Source organism: Carcharhinus amblyrhynchos, chromosome 19, assembly GCF_965287045.1.
Source record: "Carcharhinus amblyrhynchos chromosome 19, sCarAmb.v2.hapA, whole genome shotgun sequence".
Lineage (NCBI taxonomy): Eukaryota > Metazoa > Chordata > Chondrichthyes > Carcharhiniformes > Carcharhinidae > Carcharhinus > Carcharhinus amblyrhynchos.
The window spans coordinates 30128241-30155321 of NC_137342.1; the positions used below are offsets into that span (position 1 = coordinate 30128241).

At 43.8% G+C, this 27081-nt stretch overlaps 1 protein-coding gene across 1 annotated transcript in view; it reads right to left on the reverse strand.

Annotated features, from left to right (window-relative positions):
• Window positions 1–27081, reverse strand: part of fbxl13 (F-box and leucine-rich repeat protein 13) — a 246667-nt gene that overhangs the window by 173643 nt on the left and 45943 nt on the right. Inside the window, exons 8-10 of the mRNA XM_080207484.1 lie at window positions 22100–22195; window positions 8514–8609; window positions 5804–5939 (exon numbers count right to left, since the gene is read on the reverse strand). Of these exons, the coding sequence (XP_080063610.1) occupies window positions 5804–5939; window positions 8514–8609; window positions 22100–22195 (328 nt within the window). The remainder of the gene's footprint in view (window positions 1–5803; window positions 5940–8513; window positions 8610–22099; window positions 22196–27081) is intronic.

A 27081-nucleotide genomic window follows, 5' to 3' on the forward strand; every position in this document is an offset into this window, starting at 1 on the left:
AAGGTGGGGCAGTAGTGCAGAAGTGTCAGCCTCAGCAATTCTCCAACAGCTTTGTGCTTCCTTCAGTGTGTTTAGATGAGAATTGGGGCTACATGATGGATGACCTGACTGACCATGGCACTGTGGTACAGGAAGCCTTTCAGGTGCAAGAGCAAAAAGAAATATAGTGGCAGTAGGGGACAGTACTGTGAAGGGTATTGATACTATTCTCTGTAGCAAAGAGCAGCAGTCCAGGTATCTGTGCTGCTTGCTGGATATTAGGTTCAGGACTGGGGAGAGTTCTTCTCATCAGATTTGGAGAAGAACTTAGAGTGGGGTTGGGAGAAAGATTCAATTGTTGTGGTCCGTGTAGGCAACAACAACATAGGCAGGATGAGGAAGGAGGTTTTGTATTGTTAGTATGAAGAGCTATGCACCAAATGAATAAGCAGAACTACAGGATTATTACCAGAGCCATGTGAAAATTTGCATAGAGCAAATAAGATGATGGAAATAATTGAGTGGTTCAATGACTGGTGTGGAAAAAGTATATTCCAGTCTGTGGGGCACTATTGGGAAAAGTGGGATCTGTGCTACAGGGGTGATTTATACCTGAACCGTGCTGGGGCTGGTATTCTAACAAGTTGTAAAACTAGGGAAATAAAAAGGGTTTTAAAGAGGGGCGATGGATCAAATTTGGGATGATGCAGTAAATAAAGAGTAGGGACAAGGCACAAGACAAAGATACAAATATGGGAAATGATAAGTAGACCTGGGCAGGCAGGGACAGAGAGAACACATTTAAGAGTAAATCCAAAGATAAAGCTAGACATTACAAAAATAATAAAGGGACAAAGCAAAAGATTCTGTCTCTGTGTTGTTGCCTATTTTAATTTTCCAAGTTCTTGTTCTCAACAAAATAGCACACTATAGGTAGTATTGTCCCTATCAAATGTTTTCATTTATCTGGCAAAACGTTTTTCTGTTCTGATTTCAATGATTTATTGCTAAATATTTATTTAATTCCTATCCATAACGCAAAAACCAGACTGGGGGGAAACTTGCATATCTGAAAGTGGTCATTTCTTAGTACAGAACTTGAGTATTGCTGAAAAAAGAGATGTGCAGTCAAGGCTTTTCATCTTGCACTCATCAGGGCAGATTAAGTAATACCGAGTGTAAAAGGAACCGCAGGTTATACTGCATGAGAAGAGGGTGTTGACGGTCCTCTGTCTTGATGAACACAAGATAAAAAGCTCTGGTAATGTATCTCTTTTTTTAGCAATATCTTAAAAGTATTTCTGAAGACTTGAACACAAAGTCCAAGTTGACACTTCAACGCAAAACTAAGAAAATGCTGCACTGTTGGAGTTGTTTTTTAAATTAAATATTAAGGCACTATCTGCCTACTCACTGTATGCAAAAATGGGCGTGTATGGGGTGTCAGAGAGGGGTAATATCTTTGGTGGGGGAACATGTCGCGTCTTTTAAGGGCAGTTTGTCCATCCTTTGTCCCCACCTGGCACTCAGCTCTCACCTGTGGCTCCCCATAGCTGTTTGCATGCAACAGCAGCCACACCCCCGGCAATGGCCTCGACAAGCCGGCTAAACCAGGTGAGGGTAGCTGATGGATCTCAACCCTCAGTGAGATAGGGAGATGTCTATCCCAGCATGTGAAGACAGAGTTCAGCGGATTGAGCGGATGAGACCAATGGAAGATCCAATGGTCAAGAAGGCGGTCTCTGCAAGCGTCGTGGAACGCGAAGAGCAGGACAAGACACAGAAGACATCCTGGTCATCCACTGTGCATATTCCCACCTCCAGCCATCTTGACTATTGTCTTGCCACTGGATCTAGATGGGAATTGGGAAGAGAGATTGAGGCTGACGCTGTGCAACTCTCCCTCACTTTAATCCAAATCAAGCGCTAGTTTTGACACCATCATCATCATCACGTGTCCTGTTCAATCTTTGAAGTCCTGTGGTGATGGGCGAGTGACGAAGCAGCAGGTGTGGATACACTGGGAGCTGTAGTCACGGACCTGCACGCAGGCGGCTCAGGTCTAATGGTCGTTTTCCGCTGACCGAAGCAGCAGTGGAACTCGTCGTCTACCTGGGCGGCTGAGCAGTTCTCTTCAGGAACGCACTGTTCACCTCCATAGAATGAGGAAGGGGCTAGTAAAGGTGCCCTAAACATTGCCTGCTTCACTACACCCTGGCCAGTTTACCATGGCTGGTGGGGATCCCATCTTGCAGTCGAACACACAAAATAAAACACAAAGTGACACTGCTCACCACTGGCACTTTGAATGTGCGCACGCTTTTAAACAACCCTACAGCAGACGGGCCAGAGAGAAGAACAGCCTTAGTTGCCAGAGAGCTTGCAAGATACAACATTGACATTGCAGCCCTGAGCGAAACTTGTCTTGCCAACGTAAGTCACTTGACTGTAACTGGAGGTGGATACACTTTTTTCTGGAGTGGTCACAGCAGCAATGAGCGTCGTGATGCTGGAGTTGGATTCGCCGTCAGGAGTCACCTTCTTCAGAAGCTTGATAGTCTACCCAAGGTTGTGAACGACCGGCTTATGACATTACAGCTTCCGCGACAGAACAGAAGTCAAGCCACCCTGATCAGCGCCTATGCCCCCACGATGAACAACCCAGACGAGATGAAAGACACGTTCTACGAAGAACTAGACGCCCTACTATCAGCAGTGAGCAGTACCAACAAACTGATCTTGCTTAGCAATTTCAATGCAAGAGTAGGGTGTGATTCTACAATCTGGCAGGGAGTCATTGGGAGCCATGGAGTGAGCAAGTGTAACAGTAATGGCCTACTCTTACTGAAGACCTGTGCAGCACACAACCTCCTCATCACCAACACAACCTTCCGTCTGCCTACCCGTAACAAGACCTCCTGGAAGCACCCCCACTCTGAGCACTGGCATCTTATCGACTATGTCACTGTCAGGAGAAAAGACAGGCAGAATGTCAGAGTAACCAAGGCCATGTGTGGTGCTGACTGCTGGACAGATCACAGACTCAGTCTCCAAAATGAGGCTCCGCATCAGACCCAAGAGGCAACCACAAGGAAGCAAGGTTATGAAAAGAATCAATGTTGCCAAGCACTGGCTGAAGACTTAGAAATCAAGCTTGCTGACTTACACCTCACAGGCAGCGCTGAGGATAACTGGGAGTGCTTCAGGGATGCTATCCATACATCTGCGCTGAAGATGCTCGGGCCCTCCACCCGCAAGCAGCATGATTGGTTCAATGGGAATGATGAGGAGATACAGGCTCTACTTGTTGAAAAGCACCATCTTCATCAGGCCTGTCAGAACGACCCATCTTCAGCTACCAAGAAAAATGCTTTTACCAGTGCTCGCAGGACAGTCCAGAATAAACTGCGTAAAATGCAGGATGCCTGGCTGAGCGCCACGGCAGATGAAATACAGAGATATGTTGACAGAAAAGACTTGAAATGGTTCTATGAAGCCCTTAACACTCCCCATGGACCTCAATCTCTCGGGAGTTCCCCCCCTCCTGAGTACAGATGGTACAACTCTCATTACAGAGAAGGCTTAGATCCTGCAGAGATGGGCTGAACACTTTGAAGCCGTCCTCAACCGACCGTCATCTATTAATGATGAGGCCATAGACAGGATTCCCAGGTTGATATCAACAGCGCCATGGATGACCCACCAGTAGTAGCCGAAGTCAAGAAAGCTGTCAGCCAGCTATCCAGTGGCAAAGCCCCAGGGGCAGATGCCACACCCGCAGAGATCTATAAAGCTGCTGGTCCTGCACTTATCGAGAAGCTCACCAAGTTGTTCCAGTCCTTTTGGAAGCGAGAATTCATTCATCAGGAACTTAAGGATGCTTCCTTCGCACACCTCTACAAGAGGAAGGGCAATCGGCAAGTATGCGACAACCACTGAGAAATCTTGCTGCTCTCCATCACAGGAAAAACCCTTGCAAGAGTCCTGCTATATCGTCTGGTCACTCATCTGGAGCTGGGTCTGCTTCCAGAGTCACAGTGTGGCTTCCACAAAGGTCATGGGACTACTGATATGATTTTTGCTGCGCGCCAACTTCAGGAGAAGTGTCAGGAGCAGAATTGCGAGCTCTACACAACCTTTGTTGACCTTGCGAAAGCCTTTGATACTGTAAGCCGACAAGGCCTGTGGAGGGTCATGTCAAAGTTCGGCTGCCCCCCCAAATTCATTCAGATGGTACACCAGTTCCATGATGGCATGATGGCCAGAGTACTGGATGGCAGAGAATCCTCTGAGGCATTCCCAGTCACCAATGGCGTCAAACAGGGTGTGTGCTTGCACCCACACTGTTCAGCATGATGTTTACTGCCATGCTGAACAATGCCTTCCAGGACAGTGTTGCTGGAATCAGCTTCAAGTACAGAGTGGACGGGAAGCTTTTCAACCTGAGGAGACTTCAAGCTATTACCAAAGTGGAAGAGATTGTTCTGAGAGATTTCCTCTTCGCCGATGACTGCACCCTGTATACTGGGTCAGAGCCAGGGATGCAAGTCAATATGGACAAATTTTCCACGGCTTGTGACAACTTTGGACTCACCATCAACATTAAAAAGACCGAAGTCATGCACCAGCCTGCTCTTCATGCACTGTACACAGAACTCATAATCACAATCAAATGGCAGAAACTACAGGCAGTGGACCAGTTCATTTATCTTGACAGCACCATCTCCCACGCAGTGACTATTGATGCAGAAGTTAACTGCAGAATAGCAAAGGCAAGTTCTGCTTTTGGTAGACTGTGCTCCACTGTATGGGAACATCGAGGAATCAGCCCAGCAATAAAACAGCGTCTACAGCACAGTGGTACTCACTACCCTCCTGTACGCCTGTGAAACATGGACTGTGTATCGAAGGCATGCAAGACAACTCAATCATTTCCACATAATTTGTCTTCACAGAATATTACGCATCCGATGGCAAGACAAAGTACCAAATACTGAAGTTCTCTCTAGAGCAAGTCTACCATCAGTCCACACACTGCTGATGAGAGCGCAGACCCCGTGGGCAGGTCATGTCATCCGTATTTCAGACGAGCGCATATCCAAGCAGCTCCTTTTTGGGGAACTCTCTGCTGGAAAACGCTTGCATGGAGGGCAGAAGAAATGTTTCAAAGACACACTCAAAGCCTCCCTGAAGTCGCTTGACATTGAAACGACCACCTGGGAAACGCTGGCACAAAACTGCCCTACCTGGCGCTGCCCCATCCATAAAGGCTGTCAAGCTCACGAAGCAAGGTGTATTGCTGAGGCACAACTTAAGCGTGAGCTGTGCAAGTCCAGAACCACCAGCGTAACAACTACAGTGTCTACACAAGTCTGTCCAGTATGTGCCAGGACATTCCGTGCCTGAATTGGCCTGATCAGTCATCTTCAGACACCCCGCAACCAGCCTCAAAATGACTAATGGTGTCGAGGTCCTCACCGATGACGATGGACGAACAACAACTGTATGCAAAAGATCCCATGGGATCATTTTGAAAAGTATTGATGTTCTCCCTGGTCAATACTCATCCAACAAATAACATCACTAAAACAAGTTATCTAATAACTACTAGATTACCATTTTGTGGGGATTTACATGTGTGACTTGACAGCGATGTTTCCTTCATTACAATAATAGCTACTCTTTTAAAAAGTGCTTTATTTTCTGTGAAGCATTTTGGGGTATCCAAAGGTCATGGATAAATGCATGTCTTCCTTTACGCAGAACGTAATTCTTCTTCAAATATGAACAAACATGAATATTGAAAACTGGCGAATAAACTCACTGATGCTTTTAAATGTTCCCCAGCCTATGTTGTTGCATCCACGAAGGCTTAAATGGATCACAAAAGTGCGGTAGTTGCGCAGAATATTTGCTACGTCGGTGTCCTGGACTCGTTTTCTGACTGGGAAAAAATTTACCTGGAAAGAAAAGTTTCAGAATGAAGACACAGTAAATTTGTAAGTAATCATAAAGATAATCAAGTTTTTATACAATAACAATCTGGAATGAATCTTTCATATCAAAGCATGAGTTAATTTAATTTTTGAAATACAGGTAAATTTCATGTATGAAAACCTAGCAGTCAGTCGGCAGCAGAAAATGTGATAAACAATCTCTTTTTAGGTTGAATAAAAGTTAACAAAGGAATATTCAGCAGAGAGTGCAAGAACTCACTACCCTTCATTGATCATCTATCTTTTTTGGACACTAACAAGATGATCCTCCTCTGAGGTCCAAAGATACTGACTTATCCTTCAGTGCTGAAGGAGGCCAATTGGCCCATCAAGTCTATACCGATTGTCCAACAACCCACCCAGGCCGTATCCCCATAACCCCACATATTTTACCCACTAATCCCTCTAACCTACATATCTTGGAACACTAAGAGGCAGTTTAGTATGGCTAATCCACTGAAGCTGCACATCTTTGGACTGGGAGGAAACTGAAGCACCCAGAAGAACACATCGATAATGTCACTGTCAAATCATGTGGTTCTTAAATCAATCATGCAACCACTTAACTGTTCAATAATATCCTATATGTATTCTTAACTACCTTATCCAACTATCCTGCTGCCTGCAGAGATTTTGCACCCCAAGGTCACTGTAGGCATGCACGCCAAGGTCACCCTGATCTTCTGTATTTCCACGTGGCCTACCGTTCATTGTGTATTTTCTTGCCTTGTTAGTCCTCCCAAAATGCATTACCAGTCACATTTAGTACTGAAAACTTGTGCCCCAGAATTCACTGCGCCGCTAGCCAAGGTATTCCAGTACAGTTACAACACTGGCATCTTCCCAGTAATGTGGAAAACTGCCCAGGTATGATCTATACACGAAAAACAGGACAAATCCAACCCAATCAATTATTGCCCCACCAGTCTACTCTTGATCATCATCAATGTGATGGAAGGAGTCATCAACAGCTTTATCAGTTGGCACTTAAGTAGCAATAGCCTACTTCCTGGTGCTCGTTTTGGGCTACACGAGGGCCACTCAATTCCTGATCTCATTACAGACTTGATTCAAATACAGACAAAAGAGTTGAATTCTAAGGGTAAAGTAACAGTAACTGCTCTTGACATCAAGACAGCATTTGATCAAGTAAGAGACCAAGGAGCCCTAGCAAAACTGGAGTCAATGGGAATCAGGGGAAACATTCTGCAAGAGCCAATTATCTCAGTTGCTTCATCAATGATCTTCCTTCCATCATAAGGTCAAAAGAGATGTTCACTAATAGTTGCACAACCTTCGGCATCATTTGACTCCTGAGGTATTGAAGTACGCTATATCCAAAAGCAGCAAGACCTGGACAATATGCATGCTTGGGCTGACAAGGGCCATTTAACATTCATGCCACACAACTCCAACAAGAGAGGAACTTCACATTCCACCATTACCCTTCACATTCAATGGTATTACTATCACTGAACATTCCACCACCCTCTCCCCACCCCACACTCCCCCACCCCCACTATGAACATTCTAGTGGTTACCATTGACCAGAAACTGAACTAGACTAGCCACATAAATACTGTGGCTACAAGGTAAGTTAGAGTCTATGAATCCTACAGTGAGCAAATCACCACCTGACTTTCCATTAGCCTGTGCACCATCTACAAGATACAAGTCAGGACTGTGATGGAATGCTCTTCATTTGCCTGGATGTGTACAGCTCCAACAACACTCAGAACGTCAACGCCATCCAAAACAAAGCAGCCCGCATGATTGACTAAGTGGCACAGTGGTTAGAACTGCTGCCTCACAGTGCCAGGCCATAGGTTCATTTCCGGTCTTGGGTGACTGTGTGGAGTTTGTATGTTCTCCCCATATCTGCGCAGATTTTCTCTGACTGTTTGGTCTTGGGTTGACCATGTTAAATTGCCCCTTAGTGTCTAAAGTTGTGTAGGTTAAGTGTATTAGCCACAATAAATGCAAAGGGTTATGGGGATAGGTCAGGATGGGGCAAGCCTCTTCAGTGCAGACTTGATGGGCCAAATGACTTCCCTCTGCACTGTACAGATTCTATGATTCCCTTCCATAAACATTCATTCTCTCCATTACTGATGAACAGTAACAGCAAAGTGTACACCTACAAGGTGCACCGCAGGAATTCACCAAGACTCCTTAGGCAGCACCTGCCAAACTCATGACCTAGGACAAAGATGGCAAAGACATGGGAACACTACGAACAGGATGTTCCATCCAAGTCACTTACCATCCTGCTTTGGAAATAAATCACCATTCCTTCACTGTTGCTGGATCAAAATCCTGGAACTCCTTTCTTAACAGCACAGTGGAAATATCTGCGCCACAGAGATTGCAGTGGTTCAAGAAAGCAACTCATCACCAACTTCTCAAGAGCAATTAGGGATGGGCAATAAATGCTAACCTAACCAGTGACGGCCACATCCCATCGATGAACAGAACATTAATCATGTATAATTTTTATTTTCACAGCAACCATACCAACTTCTCAATCACTAAACATACCTTGCTCCAGAGAGAACTTGTCTGTGCAACCACTTTCCAGAACTGACAAACTTGTGCACATCTCACCAGATCCCTAACATCAAGATAGCTGAAAACCTAAAAATGAGGAAATGTTTAGAAAATCGTTATTGAATCACAATTGCAGTACATTTAACTGTTAAATTAACTTTGCAATCATCAGCATGTGTTTTCCGGTCCATCAATATCAAGCCTAAGAAATTGTTTGACAAAGCAAGTTAAAAATCTCCTTGATCTCTTGTCTCCATTTCTGATAATAGACTGGTCACCAGTATTTATCATAATTCCATTGACTCTCACAGCTATAACTCCTCCCATACTGCTTCCTGTAAGGGCTCCATCCCATTTTCCTGGCCCCTATTCCAAAGCTGCCACCTTGAAAATGGCACTTCTTGCATGTTCAAGATTTCCCCTCTTCTGCTGCTGACAGGGTATTAAACTGGTTCAGACCCATTTCTCACACTTGTACCCTCACCCCTTCCTTTCCCTCCCAGAACCATGAGAAGGTGCCCTCGTCCTCCCCTTTTGATCCCACCAGCCTTCACATTCAAACGATCATTCTTCAGCATCTCTGCCAACGTCAGCATGATGCCATCATGAAACACATCCATCAGCATTCAGCAGGGACTGCTCCCTCAGTGACACCCTGGTCCCCTCCTCCATCACCCCTCACTCCTCATATCCTTCCCAAGTCACCTTTCTTTGCAATTGCAGAAGGTGTAACACCTGCCCTTTTAACTTCTCATTCCTCACTATTAAGGCCTCAACCACACCTTTTAGAGGAAGCAACATTTCCCTATCACTTCCTTCAGTTTGGTCTATAATATTAATTGCTCCAAATGCAGTCTTCTTCACTGGGGAGACTAAATGCAGATGAGTGACTGCTCTGCAGAACACCTTTGCTCAATTTGCAATCATGACCCTGTTGCATGCCACTTCAACTCAGCATCATTCCTACATGTCCATCCTTGGCCTGTTGCAAGCTCCAGTGAGGTCCCAAGCAACTTGGAGGAGCAGCACTTCATCTTCCAATTAGGTATATTACAGCCCTTGAGATTCAACACTGAGTTCAGTAACTTTAGACTATGATCTATTTCCTTTGTCTTGACCTTTTATTTTAATCCAATTTTTTTTCCCCACACAACACCACTAGCCCCTCCCCCCATACTGGGCCATCTGCCACTTGTTCTTAAGTTTTCCTTTCATTGAGCACTAACCTTTGTTATCCTGTAGACACATTCTACTTTCTTACCTTGATGCCACTGTCAGCACCTTCTATAGTCCTTCACATTGCCATTAACACTTCCTCCATCTTGTCCCCAACATATCTTTGTTGCTATCCTTCCCAGCTCTCAACTATCACTGACTTCTACCTTCCTCCATCTACTCCATCTCCTTTTATACACTATATAATCTTTCACATTCCTCTTTCTCTTTAGCTCTGAAGAAGTCGTATGGACTTGAAATTATAACTCTGTTTCTGTCTCTGCTGTAAGAAGTCTCACAACACCAGATTAGAGTCCAACTAGTTTATTTGATAGTAATCTCACAAGCTTTCGGAAATGGTGTTCCTTCGTCAGGTGTGTGGAAGGTTCTGATCAGAGAAGGGCATATAAAGTCACACACAGTTTACAGAATACTGATTAGAATGCAAGTCTTTACAGCTAACCTGCTATTCAAGTCATAAAGATGCAGACAACGTGAGTGGAGATAGCATTAGCATAGGTTAAAGAGATGTGTATTGTCTCCAGACAGGATAGTAAGTGAGATTTTACAAGCCCAAGCAAGTCATGGGGGTTTACAGATAGTGCAGCATGAACCCAAGATCCCGGTTGAAGCCATCCTATGCATGCAGAACTTGGCTATCAGTCTCTGCTCAGCGACTCTGCGCTGTCGTGTGGTCGGTGAGCAGAGACTGATAGCCAAGTTCCGCACAAGAGGACAGTCTCAACTGGGATCTTGGGTTCATGTCGCACTACCTGTAACCCCCATGACTTGCCTGGCTTGTAAAATCTTACTTACTGTCCTATCTGGAGACAATACACATCTCTTCAACCTATGCTAATGCTATCTCCACTCACAATGTCTGCATCTTTATGACTTGAATAGCAGGTTAGCTGTAAAGACTTGCATTCTAATCAGTATTCTGTAAACTGTGTGTGACTTTATATGCCCTTCTCTGATCAGGACCTCCCACACACCTGACGAAGGAACACCATTTCCGAAAGCTTGTGAGATTACTATCAAATAAACTGGTTGGACTCTAACCTGGTGTTGTGAGACTTCTTACTGCATTTACCTGAGTCCAACGCCGGCATTTCTACATATGTCTGTTTCTGCTGCCAGATCAGCTGAGTTTTTCCAGAATTTTCTGTTTCTAATTCAGATTTCCAGCATGCGCATGCAAGGTTATATAAACTCTCTAGTTATGTTTACCATACCACCAAGTAATAGCTGAATTAGAACTTGTATCCAAATCAGGATTTTGAAAAAAATCTACTTTACCTAAATATAATCTATTTAGAGTGGGGGTGTTTACCATGCTCAAATTTCACATGTACTAGATAAAGTAATCCTGAAGTTCAAAACAGCTTTTAAATACCTTCAATTTGAATATAGGATTTTGACGTTGAAACAAAACTGTTCCTAAACCAAATTATATTCCCAGAATCTTATCATTTGCAAGAATTATACGATCCTTTTATAGAATCTCTACAAAGAAGACCATTCGGCCCATTGAGTCTGCACTGACCACAATCCCATCCAGACCCTATTATCGCAATTCCACATATTTACCCTGCTAATCCCCTGACACTAGGGTCAATTTAGCATGGCCAATCAACCTAACCAGCACATCTTTGGACTGTGAGAGGAAACCGGATCAACTGTGAATATAATACTAGCTTTTCCAACCTCCAGCTATTGTTTATTGATATTCTGGTGTGCTAGGGGCAATATATGTGCAGTCAAGGATTCATTGGACACAAAGAAAGCTAACCATTGCTGCAAATCCCCATGATCTCTTGTTTTGACTGTTAAGGTCAATGGGCAGTATGTACCGGCTAGCCCTAGGAATAGGGAATTTGTGACTGTTTAATACTGATTTGTAGAGATAAGGGAGATTTCTCATGTAGCAGACTGGAAGGAGCCAAAGGCAAAGAGAACCAGGCCTATTAAGGTTGTTGTTCCTCTTCTTCCAACAGTTCCCACATCAAATTAAACCACCAACAATGTCACCCATGGTAAATATTGCTTCAGTGGCTCTGTGAGACTAATCCTGCCAGTTTCTGCTGGTGGTTGGGGGTACTGGGTAATAAATCCGTGGGTTTGTATTAAGGTTCATCTGAGGTCCTTTACTTCTGACTCTTTAAAAGTTGGCTGCATTTTAATGAGGTTTTACGATCCTTAAAGTAGGAAGAAAGCTACGCTGCTCCTAAGCAACAAGCATTTAACTAATCAGTTTTAATTTAGTTGGAAACAGCATTCCGGAAAGTGCCGCAAAACATAGGACATGCAAAGAGGAAGAAAGCAAGTCTCAAATTAAAGAAGATTCCAAAAACCAGGGAGCAGCAGGAAAAATCCCCAAGAAGAAAGCTGGGGCAAGGTACAAGGACAGGGCTCATACTGGGGAATAGAGGCAGAGGCTACAAGTTCAAAGAAAAAGCTTCTTGGTGCAGGCCTGGAATAATGTGGGCTTGCAAAAAACCAGGAGATCAGTGGAGACACCAAAGGTTGGTGATTCTGTACTACAGGCCTGAATAGCAGTGGTGTTATATAGGTACGGATAGTATCAGAGAAATTAGCAGGCTAAGCTTGAAAGCACGTGGCAGAGTATCATCAGAACGAGAGGCTGAACTCCCGGAGCTGGATTCCTGGTGAAGACATCTCAAAGAAAGCATAATTTGGGAGAAGATTCCAACGTGTGTTCTTTGAACCAATTTGTCTCACAGAAAATCAATTGTTCACACAAGAATTTCCAATCTCTTCTCAAAGTGTGACAAGCACCGAGCTGGGCTGCAGGTGAAGAAAAATATTCAGAAATTGTTTTGAATGGCACTTGTCTTTTGCTTTCAGAATGTAGTATGTCTGACTGCAGTTCTCTTATTGGTTTACATGAATTGTGTACTTTCTGTGAATGTTAGCATATGAGATGGATTTGTAATTTGTGTAATTCTTATGGATCTATAGATATTTCTAAAGGTATGTTGTGGGCGCAGGAGTAGTGTATACTGTTCATATTTTGTTTAATAAAATGTTTTATTCTTTTGTTAAAAGCTCATTAACAATCTTTACGACTCTGTTTAGTCGTTAACCTCCACATTTTTGAACAAAAAACAAAAGTTAGGATCCATCAAGCTGGGCTCCACCCTAGGATCTGACTTGTCCAGTAGTAGCATCAGCTGGGATCATAACACTTTGCAGACAGATCGTTTTCATTGGCCAAAGTTTCCCATTTCTCAGTTAATGCTTCTGCACTGACTTCTTGTAGAATGCTACAGTGAAATTGCTCTGCCGCTTCTACCACATGCTCTTCCTCCTGTTTATCACTGGAGGGGTTCTTCCACTTCCCACTTCTCAGTATATGTGCTGTGCCACCTCCTCCCTGAATGCTCCAGTGAAGTCTCTCTGCTGCCCCTATCAGATGCTCTTCCTCCCATTTATCACTGGAGGGGTTCTTCGCTTCCCACTTCTCAGATGTTGCTGCACTGACTTCTCTCACAATTCTCTAGCAAAGTCCCTTTGCCACCTCAACCAGAAGTTCTTCTTCCCGTTTATCACTGGAGGGCTTCTTCTGCTTCCCACTTCTCAGTAGATATTGCTGCGCTGACTTCTCCCAGAATGTTCCAATTAAGTCCCTCTGCCACCTCTACCATAATGAACGAAATCCAAAAGGCACAAATATCAGGTGAGATTGTGGTAAAATTAGGGAATACCCCAAAAATGTATGGCCTAAATACTTTCCAAGTCATCTAATCCTGAAATAGTACTTCAAACAATTAAGACACCTCAGAGTCATAGATCCAAAAGAGAAAAGGCTGGCAAATCTCAGCAGGTCTGGCAGCATCCGTAAGGAGAGAAAAGAGCTGATGCTTCGAATTCAGATGACCCTTTGTCAAAGCTCAAAATGAGCTTCGGATGAGTAATGTCATGGATGACTTGGACTGCAAAATTTCAACTGGTGGCCTGGGATTCCACATGACCTGTGCAATCCATTGCCAGCAGCAAAGAAAACCAATCATGGTATCCACAATACCATCCAGGCTGTGGGAACATCTCAGAATGCATTTTTGCACTCAAAGAAAAAGACATTCTTCGTATTTGTTGACGACTATTCTGGATGGATTGAGGTCAAATGTCTTCATAAGACCATCAGACATAGGAGCAGAATTAGGCTGCCTGGCCCATCGAGTTTGCTCTGCCATTCAATCATGGCTGATATTTTTCTCAACTCCATTTTCCTGTCTTTTCCCCATAACCCCGATCCCCTTATTAATCAAGAACCTATCTATTTCTGTCTTAAAGATACTCAATGATCTGGCCTCCACAGCCTTCTGTAGCAGAGCTCTACAAATTCACCACTCCCTAGCTTAAAAAATTCCTTCTCATCTGTTTTATAGGATCGTCCTTTTAGCCTGAGGTTGTGCCCTCTGATTTTAGCTTTTCTTACTAGTGGAAACATCCTCTCCACATCCACTCTATCCATACCTCACAGTACCTTGTAAGTTTCAATAAGATCCCTCTCATTCTTCTAAACTCCAACGAGTACAGACCCAGAGTCCTCAATCGTTCTTCATATGACAAGCTCTTCATTCCAGGGATCATTTTTGTGAACCTCCTCTGGGCCCTTTCCAAGGCCAGAAAGTTCGCATTTGGGAAATTTCTCCATTTAGAAAATAGTCAATGGACCCTATTTTGCATTACACCCAAAGTCGGCTGTGAGGCCATTAACATGATCTGCGCCCATGTCTGCGCAGACGGCCACTTTACCTGCATGCATTTAAATTGAATTAATGAAGTGTTCACTCAATTTTATCATCATTTCTCCCTTTACCACTGCGTTCATCGATCCAGCATCGCACCAAAATGAACATGCTGAATAGAAGTCTAAATTGGGAGCTCCAGCTGCCAAAGGTGGGTTCAGAGCTTCCAACAGCTCTCTGACTCAGACTGGGGGGGGGGTTGGATCATTCTCTGATTAGGGGGGAGAGGGGGAGGCGGATCAGATGTAACTCTGGTGGGGAGGGGGAAGGGAGGACCAATCGTTGTCTGGTTTGGTTGGGGGGGGGGCGGTGATCATTGCCTGATCGGGAGGTGGGGAGAGGACCGATCATTGTCTGGGGGGGGGGGGGGGGGGGGGGGGGGGGGGGCGAGGGCTGGTTGTTGTCTGGTGGGTGGGGAGGGCCGATCATTGTCTAGTTGGGGGAAAGGAGGAGGGAGGCAGGTCAGATCATTCTCTGCTGAGGGAGTGGAGAGGGAAATGGAGACGGATCAGATGTTCCCCTTAGGGGGGAGAGCGAGGCCAGATCATTCTCTGTGGGGGAGAGGGGGGCAGTGAGGACAGATCATTCTGCGGAGGGCAGGGCAGTGAGGGCAGATAATTCTCAGGGTGGGGGGTGGGCGGGGAGAGTGAGGCCAGATCATTTTCTGGGGGGAGGGGGGGGAGGAAGGAGCCAGATAAGATGTATCTCTGGTGGGAGGGGTTCTGCAGGGCAGATGGATCTCTGGTGGGGGATATGGAGGGGGGCAGCAGGGTCCGCTGCCACTCTGAGGGCAATCATGGGGGGGAAGGGGGCAGCGGGTCGTAATTGGTCTGGGTAGTGGGTGGGGTGGATAAGGGGGACAGTGAGGTCTGTGGGGGCCATCACTCCCAGGCCACTTTACCCGCTTTTTGCAGCTTGGGAATGATCTAACACAGGTGCACTTCTTCAAATCTTTTTCTAATTGCGCATGCGTAGTTCAGAGCTCTGATTGTTTTGGGCGTGATAAACCCCACCCACAGCGTGAATGGGGTCCGCGATTTTATTTTTCAGGCTAAGTGCATATGGGGACGCCTGAAAGTAGACTTCCAAGTCAGATCTGAATTGTGCCCAGATTCAGCACTTAGAATGAAAATTATAAAATCAGGCCCAAAGTTCCATTCCTCCTTCCAAAGTGCATAACCTCACACTTTTCCACATTGTATTCTATCTGCCACTTCTCTGCCCACCATCCTAACCTGTCCAAGTCCTTCTACAGTCCCTGGCTTCCTCAACATTACCTGTCCCTCTATTCATGGTCAAACATCAGAAGCAATCATTAAATCACTGAAGGAATTTCTTGCCACACACAGCATTCCAGATTTAGTAGTTTCAGACTAGTGATTTCCAACCTTTCATATGTCTTGGGACACCTCCTATACGATAAAAAAAATTGAGGCACATCTTATTTTCTCTGTCTTCTTCCCTTACTGGGAACATTATTTTTAATTCCTCCCTGCCCTCTTGCTTGTTTGTTTTAACCTCTCCCTGTCTCACTCACTTCTAAGAGCGTATTAGGTAGCCGCCCTCAACCGGGATCTGGAGTTCATGTCACACTATCTGTAATCCCCATGACTTGCCTGGGCTTGTAAAATCTCACTTACTGTCCTGTCTGGAGATAATACACATCTCTTTAACCTGTGCTAATGCCACCTCCACCCACATTGTCTGCATCTTTAAGACTTGAATAGCAGGTTAGCTGCAAAGATTTGCATTCTAATCAGTATTCTGTAAACTGTGTGTGTCTTTATATGCCTTTCTCTGATCAGGACCTTCCACACACCTGACGAAGGAACACCGTTTCCGAAAGCTTGCGGGATTACTATCAAATAAACTGGTTGAACTTAAACCTGGTGTTTTGAGACTTCTTACTGTGTTTAGCCCAGTCCAACGCTGGCATCTCTACATCACTCACTTCTCCCAGGGCTTTTGCACCCTTTGAGTTTTTGAGGACAAAGAAGGAGTAAGAACTCACTGCGCAGGGGTAAAGATAGCCAGACCTGCAATGGACACACCGTGCTGGGAAAGGATAAAGAGAGAGCCAGGTTCGGGGCCTTCACTTACCTTCTTAGGAGTAGAGACAGCCGGACCTGTGAGGGACACACTGTGCTGAGGCAACACACTGAGTATGAAAGCATTTCAGGAGTGAGATTACAGGAAAGCAGCAATTTCATTGATTGGTAAATAACTACTAATTTGAATTATCTATTCTAAGTTACTTTCAAATCAAAGATTAGAAGGAAAATATTTTACAGATTAAAAAACTGAAAGCCTGCTGATTTAAAAAAATACACATTAAAAAAGAATTAAATAAAATAGCGACGGAGGGTCAGGCAACATGTTGTACTTGCATGATGTGGGAACTGGGGGACCTCATTGTGGTTCCTAGTGAACATATCTATAGTAAGTGTTGATTGCTTGAGGAATAGCTGCTCAGAATTGAACAGCTGGAGTCTGAGCTTCGGATGTTGCAACACATCAGTGAGGGAGAGAGCTACTGTGTTTCAGGAGTCAGTCACACTCCTTAGATTAACTACCTTGAATTCAGTCCATGGTCAGGGACAGGAGGTTATGACTGTGAATGAGACAGGTAGAGAGATCCAAGGGACAGCACTGCAGGAACCTCAGTCCTTGTCCCTGGCTAACATTTATGAGATTCTTGCTCCTTGTGTAGATGAGAGAGGGGACTGTAGGAAAGATGAACAAGCTGACAATGACTCAATGAAGACCACATGGTTCAACGAGCCGTTCAAGTGGGGAGAGAAAAGACAAATGTAGTGGGGATAGTACAGTCAAGGGAATAGACACTGTTCTCTGTAGCCAGAATCCAGAGTCTCAAAGGCTGTGTTTGGTGACCGGTGCCAGGATTTGGAACATGTGGACTGGGCTGGAGAGGAACTTAAGGTGGGAGGGGGAGGATCCAATGGTCATGGTCCATGCAAGCACCAACAATATTGGTAGAACAAGGAAGGGGGTTCAGTGTACACAATTTGAGTAGTTAGGCACTGAATTAAAGAACAGTGCCTCCAAGGTGATAATTCTGGATTATTACCTGAGCTATGTGCAAACTGACAAAGGGTACGTAGAATTATAGCAATGAATACATGGCTCAAAGTCTGGTGTGGGAAGAGTGGTTATTGGTTTGTGGGACATTGGTATCAGTATTGGGGAAAATGGGGGGTATACCATCAGGACAGCCTGTATCTGAATCATGTTAGGACTAATGTTCTTGCGGACTGTATAACTTGGGGAGTAGAGAGGGCTTTAGACTAAAGAGTCGGGGTGAGGGTTGCTTGAAAAATTGGGAAGTCAAAGTGAAAGATAGGAGGAGTGCAGGTGAGTGATCTGTCTGAATGTCAACAGAAAACTACAGGTAGGGACAGATCATATGAACATTACATCAAGGACCCATATAGGAGGCCTAACTAGGAGGGGGAAAGTTCAGAAAATAGAAGGTTTAAAAAATCTGGGGTATATGAGGGAGTGCGCCACAGGATAATGAGAGAGAACTTGACTATCAGTGTGACAGGCCAGGGCAGGAAACATAAAACAGAAGTATGCAATACAGAGCAAATTCAGAGTTGTAAACAACTAGAAGACTGTTTAACATTTATTATTGACAAGATGTTGGGATCATTAATCAAAGAGAAAAAGAACAAAGATCAATACAGCATTGGAACAGACCCTTCGGCCCACCCAGCCTGCAGTGATATGTGGTTTCTATCGCTCTGTTCGCTTCCCATTCATGTGTCAATCAAAATACATCTTGAACGTTGCTAACGTGCCTGCTTCCACCACCTCCGCCGGCAGTAAGTTCCAGTGTGAATACAATTGTGGCTTTTTGAAACAGAACATTGCACAGTCAGGCAGCAACAGCCTGCGATAAAGATGGAACATGAGAAAGAAAAGTTACGAATTGATTTTAGAGGGTGGCACGGTGGTTAGCACTGCTGTCTCACAGCGCCAGGAACCGGGTTCAATTTCCAGCTGATATCCATGTGGCAAAATCCTGCCAGGTTTCATACGCAAGTGGATATCAAGCTTATTATGTTCTTATAGGCAAGGGGATTAAGGGTTATGGGGAGAGGGCGGGAAAGTGGAACTGAGCCACAACAGATCAGCCATGATCTTATTGAATGGCGGGGCAGGCTCGAAGGGCTGGATGGCCTACTCCTGCTCCTATTTCTTATGTTTATGTTCTTAAGTAATGTAATAGATGCTGAACATTTGGTTTAAGCATTGATAAAAGAAATTGTGTTTAACTATCTAAAGTAAACTTTGTGCATTTATATGCTAGTAGAGATTAACACACACAGGTTTGTCCAACAGCTACAACATAAAGGGCCAATCATTTAAAACTGAGGTGCATAGAAATTTCTTCTCGCAAAGGATAGTGAATTTCTGGAATTCTCTTCCCCAAAGGGCGGTAGAGACTACATCATTAGGAGTATTTGAATTAGAGGTGGATAAATATTTGATAGGTCAAGCAATAGAGGGCAATGGGGAAATTGTGCAGAAAAGAAGTTTAGGCCGGAATAGATCAGCCATGATTGTATTGAATGAAAGTCCTGTTACAAAATTTTAACAACAATAATAATCATACAAAGCAATAACTCCCTTAATCTTTTATTCCCTACACTTCTTCGCTGTTTTCTCCCAGTATCTGCAGCAGAGTTGGAAGCAGTCTTCTGGCAAGTTTGCCCTTTAGTCTTGGATGACTTCGGCAGGTATCCTCTGGAGACCAGACATTGGGAGGGCCCCAGCTTCCTTTGGCTCTTTTGATGTAAGGCAGGTATTCCCTTCAGTCACAGAGGACAAAGCTGAAGGGGTCACAAGCAAGAGGGATTCTGAAGGAAAGTACTGAATGAAAGTCCCAGAGGTATCCAACAGAATGTGAGACCCTGCCTGAACTAGATCTGGTATCTGTCTCTAGGCAGGTGGAGGGTGCATGTGCCTGCTGTGATGATTCTCCAAGTGCACTTTTGTCCTCCTCCCCAATGTCCTCAGTTCTCTGTGGACTGGATGAATTTCTGGACAGAGCATCTTCTCCTGGCCTCACCCTCTTCCTTCAGGCACCTTAAATGAGGGAGGAAAGAGAGCAAGTGACTGCATGAGCTGCAGTCATCAAGGAGCAAAGCATGATCTAGAGGTTTCTATCTGACTATATTATACATGGAATCTTTACTGGATGGGTGAAGCTTCTCCATCTGCATGGTTCACCCCTTTAGCTACCAGCAGAGCTGCCGGCTCCTCAAAATATATAATGTTTCTCAGCGCAGGCTCCCTTATGTCTTCACTCTCCCTCTCTCTCTACTGCTGTGCTGTAACTTCTCCTATGCAAAGAGAGAAGATAATGTTAAGAGCAATGGGGCTTCATGCATCTTTCTCATGCTTTCAGTCTCATAAATAACCTACTGGATTGTATGCCATATGATTCATGGACTGCAAGTTCTCCACAAGGGTTCTGAGGCAGAGTGTGTGATCCTATGCAGATATCCTATGTTCATAGAAACATATCATTGACAGTACTTGCTGGTGCCCTCAACACCTAACTTACTTCCCCACCCCTAGGCAGCGGCTGAGCTGTCTGTGTTGAAGGATCAGGGACCCACAGCAGCCTCTTCATCTGCAGACTTGATGGACTACAGTGGGTCTAAGAAGGATTACCTTATTATGTTGAGCAGCTGTTTTATGTTTTGGTCCACCCTTGCCATTGAAATCCATACCCTCCACATTCAGTGAGATGTGTGAGGAGTTGAGGGAATACTTATCTTGGTAGCATAGATGAGATCATTCATCTACTTCCAGTATCGCAGGGAATCCTTCAGTGAAAAATAACAGCACTGACCACCCTGGTGACTTCTTCCCACGCAGGGTTGGTCACAAGGTTCAGTCTCGTCCTTCCATTTTCATGGTATGGAATGCCTCTCTTGGCCTCTATAACATTGAGCAGCACATTGAGGGAAGTGTCACTGAATTTAAGAGCTGGAGCTCCCTGGGATCAGTGGGCCATCTCCTCCTTCCATGATGGATTCACGTGAAAGAAGTTGATGTCCAGGTGCCTTTTACATATTACACCTGAATATGATGGTGCAGCGCACATCATTCACCATGCATGTCGTGCATTACATCAAGAAACCCCTGATTGCATAATTAATCAGCCCAGCATCACATGAATTTTCACTGGGCTCTGCAGTGGTAAACACTCCTGGTTCCCGCCCCCACTGCAGGACTTAATGACAAGGGCACCATCCATCTGGCCCATACATAAAAGAGCTACTCAACATGAGATGGTAATGTCCCGTGGAAAATCCCAGACATACAGAAAATCCCCGGCTTATGTACCACATTATCAATTTTGTATCATGTGCAAACTTCAGGATTGTACTTCCTGCACCCAAGTCGTTTACAAACAACAAGAAAGCTAATACTGGTATCAGGGAATCCCATTGCACATTTCCTCTGTAGCTAGAAAACCACTACTCTCTGCCTCTTAAAAGTTTAACTGACTACTTACCCAAGTTTATCACCATTCCGTATAATATCATGTGCTTCTATTTTCCAAATAAATCTGTTAGTGGTATATCATTAAATGCCTTTTGAAAATCTATACCTTCCATAGAACTAACACCCATACTGGAATTTTCAGACTAGATAAAGCAATAAATCAGTTGAATTATTCAAAGGTCCATTAAACACAAGTTTTCAAAAAATATGTAAGTTTATTGATGTTATATTTCTGTATTTTAAATGAACTGCTCATACATGTACAAATTACTATAAAATCTGTTGAAAACCACTGTGTACTCCATATTGCACTGAACCCACAAAGCCTAACAGGTGATAAGAGAACTGCATCTTTAAAATTTGAATAAATACTCTGGTTTTAGCAACTGTGCCACAGAAGTGCAAGAGGGAGAGGCCTGTATTTATCAATCTGCTCCACCATATAAAATTCTAGGATGGTTTATAATGTAAAAAGGGCAGCACCCATAACATTTACAGTGTTACTGCAGACAAAGCTTGAGAGAGAAATTGAATTTCAAAGAGTGCCTTGTTCTTCAGCTGAGATGCAGGTAGTTTGACCAAAGATAATTATTTAATGTTGACCTGTTTCTTCATCAATTTCCCATTTTCTCCACTGTCAACTGACTTCTTAGACATAGATTCCCATTGCAATTTGAACATGCTGATGTTAGGTCCATTTATGATACTTGTGCAGCCTATTTACCTGCATCGTGCTGATATACGTACTAACAATACACACTGCAAGGATTGCAACGTGAGTTGTGGGGTACAACAAGTTTCTCTCATAACATTGGAATTTCACAATACAGCTGGAAGGAAACTGAAACAGCTTGCATTTGAAATTCCTTCATCTTCACAAATTACTTCTATTTCCAGAATTGGTCAGAATTTTTAAACTTTGATTTCTGATATCCTCGTTTGTACTTATTTACAGACATATAAAGTATCTGCTCATACATTTAAGTATCCTTTAATGTAACATACCAGAATTAAAGTAAACAAAATAGAAATATAACACACTACCTTTAGTGCAGCTGGCCAAGGTAAGAGGAAAATAATATCTTCCACACCTGCCAAATGTATATCAGTCTCATCATCCAATTCCCCTCGTTCCAGGCGCTATAAGGAGAGAAAAATAGCAGCATATGTAAGACACAGTGAAATCTGACATTATGGCAACACACAAAATTTTTAAAAATCATGCATTAAAGCATTATCTCTTTAACGTTAATGCAAGATAGTGCAAGTAGTCATTTTGACAGTCACTTGTTGCAGCATAAATTGGATGTCTGATAACTTTCAGCAGGAATCTCAAGCTCCTGCAACTTCAGCACTTTGTACGATAGCATAGCTTCTGCAGCAAGGCAGAACCAGTAGCACTGGAAATGCCCATGTCAAGCAAACACTTAATTATTTACTAGCGTATCATCCTGCAAGGCAATTCTCGTAATCTCAAGAACAGCAACAAATTTGATCTATATAGTGAATTTAATATACGCTTATGCTGACATGATGCATAATTTAACAGTGGGCGGCACGGTAGCACAGTGGTTAGCACTGCTGCTTCACAGCTCCAGGGACCTGGGTACGATTCCTGGCTCGGGTCACTGTCTGTGTGGAGTTTGCACGTTCTCCTCGTGTCTGCATAGGATTCCTCCGGGTGCTCTGGTTTCCTCCCACAGTCCACAGACGTGCAGGTTAAGTTGATTGGCCATGCTAAAATTGCCCCTTAGTGTCCTGAGGTGCTTAGGTTAGAGGGATTAGTGGGTAAAATATGTAGCGATATGGGGGTAGGGCCTGGGTGGGATTGTGGTCGGTGCAGACTCGATGGGCTGAAGGGCCTCTTTCTACACTGTAGGGTTCTATGGTTCTATGGGTGGAAGGGGTTGTGAAATTATCAGTCTTAGAGGCCTGGTAATTACATTCAAATTTATGAAAATGGGGTACCCAATATTGAACATATGGATTCCCATTACATCATTGGGGGGGGTTTGTTTGATTTGTTTTGATTTATTATTGCCACATGTATTAACATACAGTGAAAAGTATTATTTCTTGTGCGTATTACAGGCAAAACATACCATTCGTAAAGAAGGAAACGAGAGAGTGCAGAATGTAGTGTTACAGTGATGGCAGTCTTCTGAGAAAGTAAAGGCATTAGTGGGGTTTCTTAACTATAGTGTCGGCGTAGGGGTACCAGGACAGGTTTTTGTAATCTGGACACCTAAAAACTTGAAGCTCTCAACACTTTCCACTTCATCCCTGTTGATGTAGAGGCATGTTCTCCTTTAGGCTTCCTGAAGTCGATGACAATCTCCTTCGTTTTGTTGACATTGAGGGAAAGATTATTGTTGCCGCACAGATTCTCTATCTCATTCCTTAACTCTGTTTCATCATTGTTTGAGATCCGACCCACTACAGTGGTCTCATCAGCAAACTTCCTAACCTTACTAATTGTGGTCTGTGAGTTAGGAACTTCAAGATCCAGTTGCAGAGAGAGGGGCTGAGGCCCAGACCACGGAGTTTGGAGTTGAGACCTTGGGCCTTTTGCAAAATTTCCCACTCTCATCACTGAATCTGAATGGGAGCAGAAAATCCTGGCCTTTGCTTCCATTCCATTTGAGGAAGAGAGTTCCAAACACTCATCATCCTCTGAGAGAAAAAGTTTCACCTCATCTCTGTCTTAAATGCATGACCCAGAAATAACCTTTCCATCTCTATACTGAATGTGGAACAGATGGGGATTGATATCTTGTAGGGAGGAAAGGGGTGGTGGACACTCCCGATTTGCACAAAATATGCATATCCTCCATTTAGCGAATACCCCCGTTTTTCACACCTTTTCAAAACTGTTACAATTCCAGTTGATATTGATATTCCAGCTGAATGGGAAGATCCCAGAATGGAATTCTGGCTTAAAGGACTGTAATTTTTATTTTTTATGGAAAATGTGGATAAATTGAGTCATTGGAATGCCAATTGACTTTTAACAACAGAAGAAAGCAAAATGTTTGACCGTTATATGCCTTCATTCCAACTAATCTGCATAAATGTATACAGATTTCAAAGGAACACAGATTACACAATATATCCCAGAAGTTCTCAACCAGTGTGTTGCAGAATATTGGTGTGCTGTGGAGGCCCCACAAGTATGCCACAAAATAAGATTAAAAATTATTAAACATTAATGTAAATAAACTAAATCTAATCTTTGCTTTCAAGTCAGCACCTCCAAGTCCCAATGAACCATGAGCCTTTCAAGTATGCAGCAGCTGGGAATGGGCCGCACTTGCACGGTTCATGTTTTTTACATTGCTCAGCCACATGCATCTGTGCCTGGACCTAACTGATGTAAAAATTCAGAATTGCACATGTGTGGCTGGTGCATGCACAGATTACCAACATAAAACATTCTGACCTGTACATGTGCAGCCCTTCCCTGGCAGACGCACACACATAAAATCTTAAGTTTCTTGGGAATTTGAGATCCCACCTGCAATTGATGATAAAGGCTACATGCACCTGCACAAAAACACAAAAAGGGCACAAATGGTTGGGAGAAGCAAGGGAGGTGGGGAGAGGTTGAAAATAAAACAGGAGAGAAGATGGGGAGAAGTTAAAAAATAAGTTCCCAATAACAGAAGAAGATAGAGGTAAGAAACAGGAATCAATAAAATTAAGAAAAGGAGAAACAGGCTGTAATATTTTATTTGACATGCAAATGATGATTAGGCTTTCATTGTAACTTCTTAAATTAATGAAAATTGTATTAAATTGTGGCTTGACATGTTTTTAGACATTGAAAAGGCAGTTCAGTTGATGAAAATAGAAGGTGTGCCTCAAAATTTTCTATAGTATAAAGGTGTGTCATAACGTAAAAAAGATGGGAACCACTGATATATCTTATACAATAATGTTCTCGGTAAATACAAAGTCCCTATTACCCAAAGACGGCATGGTGGCACAGTGGTTAGCACTGCTGCCTCACAGTGCCAGGGAACTCAGTTCGATTCCTGACTTGGGTCACTGTCTATGCAGATTTTGCATGTTCTCCCCATGTCTGCATGGGTTTCCTCTGGGTGCTCCTGTTTCCTCTCACAGTCTGAAAGAAGTGCTGTTTGGGTGCATTGGCCATGTTAAATTCTCCCTCAGTGTACTCAATCAGGCGCTGGAACAAAGAACACAGAACAACACAGCACGGGAGTATGGCAAGTAGGGGGTTTCCACAGTAACTTCATTGCAGTGTTAATGTAAGTTACTAGTGACACTAATAAATAAACTGAAAAAAATAGGCTAACTGTGGTCAGACAACAATCCACTCTGAAGCCAAGGGTTGAATTTTCCCATAGTTTGTCAGTGTCAGGCTCTGCCTGAGAAACCAGCATGTACCTCTCCAGATGCATTGCTGAGTTTTCAGACAAGATCTTGACAAAGAAAAATCATGGGGGAATGGTAAACGCTGGCAATCTGGCAGAATTGGGCCTGATAGATTCGGCAAGGCTGACTGCAGAGATCGGGGCACCATCTTTAAAGGCCACCCCGGCCAAACTACACACACCCCCACCACCCCCCACAACACTGCAAAGATATTTTCATGGAGCTATTGTGAACCTTACCAAATCTATAGTCTTGAAATTCCAAGAGGGGAGAATCACATGGCAGGAAGGCCCCTCACTAATAGCAAGTTCATTACATTGTCTGTAACAAGGTTCTCGCCAGCGAGAATTTCATTTCCCGCTCTTTATGAACATGGGCACAAAATTGCCCCCCAAGTGGTAGTTAGATGTAATCCAATTGAACTTCTGTGGCTATCTCAACAAAGCCACCCAGTAGATTGTTATCTTGCGAGACAACTGGCTTCATTGGACTCCAGCTTCAGCAGGAGTGTTTCTAAACTCCATTCTCGAAAAGACACACATTAGAATCTCCATTCAAACAGCGCTTTCTTTCAGCTGTTTTCAGAATCCACCTCCAGGTTTTACAACTCCCCTTTCAGTACTCCTTTTTCACAGCCAGGTGCTTTCAAACTTTCACACCAACTCTCAGGGATTCAGCCAACAATTGATTCATAATTACTTAAACCTTTTACTTCACAGGCTGTAGTAAGATATTACCAACTTTCCGAGGCTTCAGATATTACTGGCCTTTCACTAGCTAACTCCACCAGGTCTGCATCTTTCAGTTCTGATTTTAATTTCAACAAACAGTACCCTGATCCAATGTTCCTTTTTACTTCAGTCTTCCTGGAAACTTTGTTTCATTCTCAAGTATCTAGAACTCCATTTGACACATGCAGAACACCGAAAGAGGTCCATGTCAACTCTTTGCTAAAGTGTTATGAATAGAGAGAGGTAAAAAAAATCCTTTCTCCTCACCTCTCAGTTGAATGCAACAAATGGCAGAATCTTCTTGACCAGTGTGAGGCTAAAAGTCAGTTCACTGATATCAGTATGAAATGTTGGAATTTTGTTCTTTGGGCTTTAAAGATGGTGGGAGATTCCCGAAGGACAGTGTCTAAATGCATTAGCATGTCATGCACGTCCATTTAAAGGCTATCTTACTGGAATTTTAAGTTCCCCCACCAAATTAAGGCCAGGATTCTCCCGGCACGCTGTACTGCTTGAGTAGATGATATTTCGGCGGGTTGGTGCAAACTTGATGGTCAAATGGCCTCCTTCTGCATTGTAGGGATTCTATGGGGGTGTCTGGAGATGGGGGGGGGGGGGGAAGAGTTCAAGGAAGTGGGGGAAGAGATGTTCAGGGGCACTTGAGAAAGAGTTTCTGGCGGAAGGGAGGAGGAGGGACTGTCCATGGAAAAGGAAGTGGGGAGAGAGTTTCAGGGAAGGTGGAGAGAAAGAGAATGATTTAGAAGTTGTCTGTGCTGCGACGGTGGGATCCTGAGTTTTGAACTTAGCATACTGATCAGGTGAGGTAACAATGTCAGTTTGGCAGGTCCTTTTTGATAGTCTGGTAGGTGAAGGTTTCATTTTAGAGGAGAGGTCACA